General features: G+C 31.1%; 1 protein-coding gene across 1 annotated transcript; it reads left to right on the top strand.

Moving 5' to 3' along the window:
- The first annotated feature begins 6,671 nt into the window (after positions 1–6,671).
- On the top strand, positions 6,672–9,364 carry LOC118051985 (receptor-like protein Cf-9). The gene is given in 5 exon segments (XM_073411721.1): positions 6,672–7,107; positions 7,138–7,253; positions 7,334–7,350; positions 7,352–7,430; positions 7,710–9,364. Coding segments are annotated over 5 exon segments (2,256 nt in total). The 5' UTR covers positions 6,672–6,718.
- Positions 9,365–10,253: the final 889 nt, after the last annotated feature.

Consider the following 10,253-nt stretch of genomic DNA (forward strand, 5'->3'; position numbering starts at 1 on the left):
ATGCTCTTGCTCTCTTTCTTTGTATTTTGTAATGTTTAAGTTTTATTTGATGTTATATTAATCTCTTGTTTGTGCTTTTCATTTCCTTTCCTTTATTTATATAATTATATTCTTATCTTGTTTATTTTTCTTTCTTTCATTATGTTTAGCTAAATCTATTATGTCAAGGTAAAAATGTTACACTAATGGTGTAAGAACAACTATAGTATAAACTCAACATGGACTTTAATGCTTGATACTAACATATTTTATATTTATTATCTTGCTCACTCTTAATACATTGTTTATTAAATGGTTAATCTAGATTTGTATTGAACAACCCTTAGTACAACAAATGCTTGGCACTTTCATAACCCAACCATATAGTATAACCTACATATGCGCTATGAAAGAAACTTGATTTGTTGTTAACATAAGTTATCACCATGAATACCTGATAATATTTACAAGTATTGGCATGACTCGAACAAGATAATTAATGTAATCATGTTAACAATTATAATATGATTAGAATCTCATTTGTGTGTGGTTTCCAATTGAGTAATAAAAGTTTATACTATACTTGTTTGAAGTACCATTAGTGGATCCTCTAACCTCGACATTTGTTTTTATTATTGTTTAATCCTCACATTAATCTTACATCTTAAAGTCCTCTTTATTATTACTATTACTATTATTAATATCATTACTACTAGTACTACTACTATTATTATTATTGTTATTATTATTATTACAACTACTAATTATTATTAGTATTGTTATTATTATTGTTGTTGTTGTGTTGTTGTTATTTATAATTTATATAGTTAACCTCCCTTGATTCGACCCCGGTATGTCTTGGCCGGTTATTTATTACTTCGACATTTCTGCACTTAGGAGAAGACATCAATCTTTTGGTCATGCCATCGTGAACAGTAAAAAATGAATTAATTTACTCTTCATTGTCAAGATCGCATGAGAAAAGAAGCAGCTCTCAGCTATTTTCGATAAACATGTGGTTTCAACGTAATTTTTCATGGATCCCTCAAATAATAAATTAAATTTTAATATTAACTAAATACATTATTATTTATATGGTTTGTTTTAAAAATAAAACATTATTATTTATGTGGTTTGTTTTAAAAATAAAAAGCTGCACCATACACAAACACTCTCAAAAATCTGTTTAATTCATTTTAATATATTTATAATAAACAAATATTTTAAGAAAAATACACTGATCATACACATTACCAACCAAGTACACAGGACAAGTTGATAGGAACTTTTGGATACTTAAAAAAGACTTTTAGGGTCGAGAAAAAACGATACATGTGTGCTCCCGTAAATATTACTTTGCCTTGGTTTCCATCCGTCTAGAAAGTAGAAACAACAATTTAGTGGGACATTATTTTGCACAATTTTATTTTATTTTTGTTTTTTTTTAATTATGTTTCTGTTGCATTTTTAATACTAATTAACAAGTATAACAAATTAGTCTTTCTTTGCTCCGATTAAATTAAAGGCACATCGGAGAAGTTCTAACTTAATTTCATTAATTAAGGCTTTATCTGTGGTGTTCCCATTAATTCCAAGTCTCGTCAATGAAGACTTTTGGATCATGAAAATATATAGATATAATAGGCAAAGTCATTAGTGCTGCATTATTTTGCATGCATATAATTTGTGGTCTTGCTGAGTTTTGAGTCAAGAAAGCTAAGTCTACGAACTGCTTTATTTTTTATTACAGCCGGTCATTATACGGAAACTAAAGTTCAATTATTGGAGATTTTTTGTTTTTTGACTCATTAAAATAAACGGTAAAGTAACACAGCTAAAAAAATAATTAAAAAACTAGCCTCGACTCATTTGATAAAATGAGTCTCCTAATTTCTTGTCAATAAAATTTATTTTTTGTCACTTAATATTTTATAAAAAATATTTATATTTTATTAATACTATATAAAAAAAAAATTGTGTTTCAACTCCATTAAAAATAATAAGGTTCAAGGGTTATAAATACTCCTTGAACCATACAGGTAAAAGGTTAAAATTTTTATTTTTTACTGTATATATATTTTTTTAATTATTTGTTTACTTAATCTCATTGTTAAATTATTTTTTATTTAAAATACATTAAAGAAAAATCAAAGTATGTAAATTGAAAGATTGATAAGCAAGAAAAAGTATTATTTTTTTAAATAAGCGTGATCAAAATTTGTCAAATAATTATTTATTACTTTTACTACTAAAAGGATTAGTAATTTAAGAAAAATAAGTAACCCCTAAACATAATTCATTTAGGAAATTAATATTATCGTGATTTTATTTTTAGAGCATGTTAGTATGGTGGAAGTTATTTTTTAAAATATTTTTTATTTAAAAATATATAAAATAATATTTTATAAATTTTATAAATTTTATTTTTGACAAGAAATCAATATTATCGTGTCACTAGCATGTTTGTACATCGTTTTAATATTGCAAAGATTGTGAAAAACGATATATAAGTGCAAAGTCATTAGTGCTTGGCGTAATTATTACTTTGCCTTGCTTTCCTTTAAGTCTTGCAACAACTACTTAGGAAAGTTGATACGAACTTTACTTTCTGTAAATAGTTATGGAAATACATATTACTTTTTTGTTGTTATTTTTAAATCCTGAAAGAGGTACGTATTATTCTCACTCAATTTATCAGTTTCTCAATGTTTCCACTGTGCCTCTCTCTATTTCTCTCTTTCATTTTGTTTCTCCACTAAGTATATATTTGAATTTATAATTAATATAAAATAAAAAAAACATAACATGCATACTAATATTAAAATTAATTATGCTTAAATTAAAACAAAAGGCATATAAATTGAAAGATTTATAAGAAAGAAAATTATTTTTAAAAAAACAACACATTACTAAATTAAGCATGATCAAAATTTGTCAAATAACTTTTTAACTATTTTTAAAAGTAGAAGGATTGATTAATTTTAAAAACAATTAACCCCCGAAAAATATTTGATCTTTTTAAGAAATTAATACTGTTGTGTTTCTATTCTTATTCTCATCAATGAAATATATGTTTAGCACTGTGATAACTTTTACAATTTAAAATTTGTCATACAACTATTTTGTTATTTTTAATACTAAAAGGATTAAATAATTTAAGAAATATTAGCAACCCCTAAAACACTATTTAATCTGTTTAGGAAATCAATAATGATTTTTTTAAGTTTATTTTTTTTAGTTTTATCCACCAATATTTTGTTATTTTTTGTATTTATTTTTTTATGGTTTTAAAAATAACAAAGATTAACTTGGATTTTTTAATATCAATCTTTATTGAATCTAGCTTTTTAAAAATAAGTTTTACTTTTAAATTAAATTAAATTAAATTAAATACATGAGAGGAAGCAACTTTTGTTCAATACAGCTATTGCCACAACTTGTTGACTGGATTGGATTGAAGCGGACATAAGAAGGTGAGGATGACTCTTTAAGGTATTGTTTTTTTTTTTTTATGTTTTAAAAGTGTTTTTAATTTATTTTTTTTACTTCAAATTAATATATTTTTTTGTTGTTTTTAGATTATTTTGATGCATTTATGTCAAAAATATTTTTTTAAAATAAAAAAATTTGACTTTACATGCCAACTTGACGCTAACCCTATTTGTTTTTCTATTTTAAAAAGTGCTTTTGAAAAAGTTTGAAATTTTTTTAATTTTACTTTAAATTAATATTTTTTTATATTTTAATGTACTGATATTAAAAATAATTTTTGAAAAATAAAATTTTTTATTTTGAAGCATTTCCGAGTTAAAAACATTTTAAAAAAACAATCGCAATCACACTCTCGAACTAGCAAAAAGTTTTCTTCGGAATTTCTTGGAAATTATATTTTAATGGGCAAATCAATCTTCGCATAAATTTCATTGAAAAACATCTCTGAGCATTCAAATTAAGCTGTCACGATTTTTAAACTGTTATACTTTAGGGTCAGGAGAAACGAGATATAAGTGCAAAGTCATTGCTTTGCGTAATTATTACTTGGCCATGAAACAACAATTGTGGATTTGTTTGTGGAGCGAAAATTTTAAAAATACTTTGGATACCATATTCACTTGCAGCTCCGTTCTGTTTGTTGCATACGCGAAGCGGATAATAAGATTAATTTTAAATGACGTCTAGGATTAATTAATTTTTTGTTATTTAAAAATATATTTAACTTGCAACATTTGTTTTTACAGGATATGTCTCTTGGATGTGAGCCCAGCATAATGGAGTTTTTTTTCATGAGCACATGTGGAATGAAGACTGCTAAAAGGGGGTACAACAGTTCGTCGATAATTGCACTTAACATTTTATGGTATATTCATTCAACCATTTTATTTAAGTAATTATTTTCTTGAATTGAATTTGATGATTTCTTTTTTTATTTTTAGGAGACATATAATAGCCTGTTGAGGAAGAGATATGAAGACGATCCTTCGACCCATCCAAGTTTCAATCTGGATTTGTGGATGGAGGCAAAATCATCTGGTGGACCCGATAAAAATCAGGTGTATGAACTCTCTAACACTACATTCGAGAACTTGCAGGTGGCTCATAGTGTCTCAATCGTTAAGAGCTCCAAATCGATATTGAGCACCCAATTTCAGGAGTTCGTGTCCTTGTAACAACACACGACTCATCTCACCAAAAAATATGAGTGACTCTCGGCGGATTATGAACAACTCCGTCAAATGGTCATGGACATGAAATCATATATTGGTGATACGTGTACGCCTCTTTTTTTGTTGTATGGTCATGGGAACGACCAACCTCCTCATCCTCTAGTGTCGTCATTGTTCTTGTTTAATTTTTATTTGTACAAATAAAATTGTAATGAATATTTGGATCTTATTAATATAAATTTTTATTATATTATTCAATTTTATTTTTACATATTTTAATTTTATACAATTTTATTTGTTTAATTATTTTCTTTTTTTATCCATACAATTTTATATTAATTATTCTATAAATTTTATTTTTTAAAATATTTTTTTAATTATCACGGACAGATTTACTGACGGAATATATCCTTCAGTATTTTCTAAAGAATTTGAATAAATTTATTGTTTATGCCACAATCACTAACAAAAAATGTTGTAGTGTACTGGTGTACAACTGTAGATTGGATTGAATTGAAATGGATATATGAAGTTGGGGATGACACTTATTTGTGTTTAAAAGCATTTTTTAAAAAAAATAATTTTTTTTTTTCTTTAAATTGATATTATGCATGCCCACTTGCTTAAGCTGTGAGTGAACTACAGTGTAAATTAATTTTGTGGCTTGAATTTCTTGGAAATTATATTCTATTGGGCAAAGCAATATTCGCATAAATTTCATTGCTAAATACAACTGGGAAAAAACATCTCTTAACATTCAAATTAAGCAGTCACGACTTTTATTTTTATTTTTATCTTGCTATAAATATTTCATGTAAAATTCGGCATTCATATTTATCTACCTTATTTATTAGCACTTGTGTTAGTGAATTAAGAACCTCTCCTCGTGTGGAAATATTCGCTGGATGAATTTATTGGCTGCTCAATCCCATAGTGAAATGGATTGGACATAAGAATGGTGAAGATGACTGGATTGGATTGAGGTGGACATAACAAGGTGAGGATGACTCTTTAAGGTACTGTTTTTTTTTTTTTTTTCATGTTAATTTTAAAAATGTTTTTAATTTTAATTTTAATTTTTTTCACTTTAAATTAATTTTTTTTATTGTTTTTAGATTATTTTAATGCGTTTATATCAAAAATAATTTTTTAAAAATAAAAAATTTGACTTTGCATGCCCACTTGTTGCTAACCCTGTTTGTTTTTTCATTTTAAAAGCGTTTTTGAAAAATTTAAAAATTTTTTTAATTTTATTTCAAATTAATGTTTTTTTATGTTTTAATACGCTGATATCAAAAATAAATTTTGAAAAATATTTTTTTTTATTTTGAAGCATTTCCAAGTGAAAAATACTTTGAAAAACAAACACAACTACATTCTTGAACCGACAAGAAGTTTTCTTCAGAATTTCTTGGAAATTATATTTTAGTGGGCAAAGCAACTTCGCATAAATTTCATTGAAAAACATCTCTGAACATTCAAATTAAGCTGTCACGATTTTTAAACTGTTATACTTTAGGGTTAGGAGAAACGAGATATAAGTGCAAAGTCATTGCTTTGCGTAATTATTACTTTGCCAAGAAACAACAATTGAGTTTGCACAATTTGAAGTCAACAAGGAATCTTGTTTAATATACTTTGCCGCGTTTCCAACACTCATTCACTCACTAACTCACTCTTGTTGTTTCTTGAGATTTGATTTCGTCTTTACATGTTTTACACGTCCTATGTCAGTATACAATCTAAGATTCGTTTGTCTATAAATACTGCTAATAATGTCTTTCTTCATTCCTCATCTCTCCCAAATATACTGCTAAATCCTGTAAGGCCAGCCAAACATGGGGTTTTCACCACTGTCCCTCTCCCAATCTCTCTCTTTCATTCTGTTTCTCTTCCATTTCCATTCAACAATTTCTTCATCTCATTTCTGTGCTCCCAACCAAAGTCTTTCTTTGCTCCAATTCAAAGAGTCCTTTTACATTAAGAGCTCTGCTTCAGAGCGTTGCCACCATCCCAAGACAGAGTCGTGGAAAGAGGGTACAGACTGCTGCTTGTGGGATGGGGTCTCTTGTGACATGAAAACAGGGCATGTCACTGCACTGGACCTCTCATGCAGCATGCTTTATGGCACCCTCCATCCCAATAGCACCCTCTTCTCCCTGCATCATCTTCAAAAGCTCGACCTCTCTGACAATGATTTCAATAGCTCCCATATTTCTTCTCGATTTGGCCAGTTTTCCAATCTGACACATCTTAACCTAAATTTCTCAGTCTTTGCAGGTCAAGTTCCGTCGGAAATCTCTCATCTCTCCAAATTGGTTTCACTTGATCTATCTGACAATCACTATCTAAGTCTAGAACCAATTTCTTTTGACAAGCTTGTTCAAAATCTAACCAAGCTAAGAGATCTCAATTTGGGTTCTGTAAATATGTCTTTGGTTGCACCTGATTCCTTGACGAATCTGTCCTCTTCTTTGTCATCTCTTTCCCTCAGTGATTGTGGATTGCAGGGGAAATTCCCGGGTAACATCTTTCTCCTCCCAAACCTTGAATCACTGGATCTATCATACAACAAAGGCCTCACTGGCTCTATTCCTTCGTCCAATTTGAGTAATGTCCTCTCTTTGTTGGATCTTTCTGACACAAGAATTTCAATTTATTTAGAAAACGACTTAATCAGTAATCTAAAGTCATTAGAGTATATGTCTCTTCGTAATTCTAACATTATAAGATTAGATCTAGCCTCGTTTGGTAATCTCACACGGCTCACCCATTTAGACCTCTAAAGTAACAATTTGAGCGATGAGATCCTATCATCACTTGGAAACCTTTTATATCTCATTTATTTAGAGCTCTCAAGTAACAATTTGAGTGGTCAGATCCCATCATCACTTGGTAATCTCACACAGCTCACCTTTTTATACCTCTCAAGTAACAATTTGAGCGGTGAGATCCCATCATCACTTGGAAACCTTGTACAACTCATCTATTTAGACCTCTCGAGTAACAATTTGAGCAGTCAGATCTCATCATCACTTGAAAACCTTGTACAACTCATCTATTTAGACCTCTCAAGTAACAATTTGAGCGGTGAAATCCCATCATCACTTGAAAATCTTGTATACCTCAGTTACTTGTATCTCTCTTCCAATAAGTTTATAAGTCAAGTTCCAGATTCCTTAGGTAGCCTAGTCAATCTTTTATATTTAGATTTATCCAATAATCAACTAGTAGGCCCTATCCATTCTCAATTAAATACCCTTTCAAATCTACAATATCTATCTTTATATGGTAACTTGTTCAATGGAACAATACCATCCTTTTTGTTTGCTCTTCCTTCTTTACAATATCTTGACCTTCATAACAATAATCTCATAGGAAATATAAGTGAACTCCAACATGATTCATTGATATTCCTTGATTTGAGCAATAACCACTTGCATGGTCCGATCCCAAGTTCGATTTTCAAACAAGAGAACTTGACAACCCTTATTCTTGCATCCAATAGTAAATTAACAGGTGAGATTTCTTCTTCTATTTGCAAGCTGAGATTCCTTCGGGTGCTGGACTTTTCCAATAACAGCTTCAGTGGTTCTACACCACAATGTTTGGGAAACTTCAGCAACATACTCTCGGTATTGCATCTAGGCATGAACAATCTTCAAGGCACCATCCCTTCAACATTTTCAAAGGATAATAGCTTGGAATATCTCAACCTCAATGGAAATGAATTAGAAGGAAAAATATCACCGTCTGTCATCAATTGCACAATGTTGGAAGTTCTTGATCTTGGCAACAATAAGATTGAGGATACATTTCCCTACTTTCTAGAAACCCTTCCAAAGCTCCAAATTCTTGTCCTAAAATCCAATAAACTCCAAGGTTTTGTGAAGGGTCCGACATATAATTCCTTCTCTAAATTACAGATTTTTGACATCTCTGGCAACAATTTTAGTGGGTCATTGCCAACTGGGTATTTCAATAGTCTTCAAGCAATGATGGTCTCGGATCAAAACATGATTTATATGGGGACAACAAATTACACTAGCTATGTCTATTCCATAGAAATGACATGGAAAGGTGTAGAAATTGAGTTTACAAAGATTCGAAGTACTATCAGAGTACTAGATTTGTCAAATAACAATTTCATTGGAGAGATTCCAAAAATGATCGGAAAGCTTAAAGCACTCCAACAGCTCAACCTTTCTCATAATTCCCTAACAGGTCATATCCAATCATCATTAGGAAATTTGACCAATTTGGAATCATTAGATCTATCTTCAAATTTGCTTACCGGAAGGATTCCAACGCAGTTGGGGGGTCTAACATTTCTTGCAATCCTAAACCTTTCACATAACCAACTCGAGGGCCCCATACCAAGTGGAGAGCAGTTCAACACCTTTAATGCAAGCTTATTTGAAGGAAACTTGGGTTTATGTGGATTTCAAGTACTAAAACAATGTTACGGTGATGAGGCACCATCATTGCCGCCATCAAGCTTTGATGAAGGAGATGATTCAACATTGTTTGGAGATGGATTTGGATGGAAAGCTGTGACAATAGGGTATGGATGTGGGTTTGTGTTTGGAGTTGCAACAGGATACGTTGTGTTTAGAACAAAAAAACCTACATGGTTTCTTAGGATGGTTGAAGATAAATGGAATCTCAACAACAAAAAAACAAAGAAGAATGTTGGCAGATATGGTGCTAGAAGAAACTAAATAATGCAATTGATGTTTTCAAGTAAGTTTTGCAAGCATTTGAGTTTTCAAATTTTATATTCACAGTTTTTGTTAGGCTATCTTTTCTCTACAATTTATTTGATCAGTGTTACCTTTCTAATTTTTCAGTGCAAACAAGATATCATGTTGATTTGACACGGAAACAACACTATGGTGGCAGATTGCACTACCAGAAATTCGCTAAATACCAACGGACATACCGACGGAATTTTTTTTGTTGGTAATTTTCGGCCGAAATCACCGACAGAAAATATTCGTCGGTAATTAGGTCGGTAATTACCGACGGAAATAGGCCGTCGGTAATTACCGACCGAATTACCGACCGAAAATTCAGAATTAATGAAAAAAGGGCGGGCAGTGGCGCGAGGGTTTTGGCGGGTGATTTTTCCGACGGAATCACCGACGGAATTAAAAACTGGGGCCCGTACGCGTGATGGGACCTGTTCACCGTCAAACAATACCGACGGAATCATCGACGGATTTGGAATGCCAGATCCGTACCGGTGACGTGACCGGTGCACCGTTAAAAATACCGACGGAATCACCGAGGGATTTGAATAGCAGGTCCGTGCGGTGACGTGTCGATTGCCCGTCAAAATTACCGACGGTTTTTGCCGACGGATTAACCGACGGAATACAAACCGTCGGTAATTCCGTCGGCAAAAGTGAATATATGGCCACTCTGCCGACACTCTCCTCCCCCATTTCTCCTTCTTCTTCCTAATCCTAACCCTCCCCATCTGCAAAATAACCAGCCCCCCCTCGCCCCAAAACAAAAGTCTTTCTCATCTCAGCACAACAAGTTGTATTTGTTTTGTGGTCACAGCATCCGTGTTCTGATTTACCGACGGATTTTATCATTTTTTGT

The sequence above is a fragment of the Populus alba genome, chromosome 10 (genome assembly GCF_005239225.2).
Source record: "Populus alba chromosome 10, ASM523922v2, whole genome shotgun sequence".
Lineage (NCBI taxonomy): Eukaryota > Viridiplantae > Streptophyta > Magnoliopsida > Malpighiales > Salicaceae > Populus > Populus alba.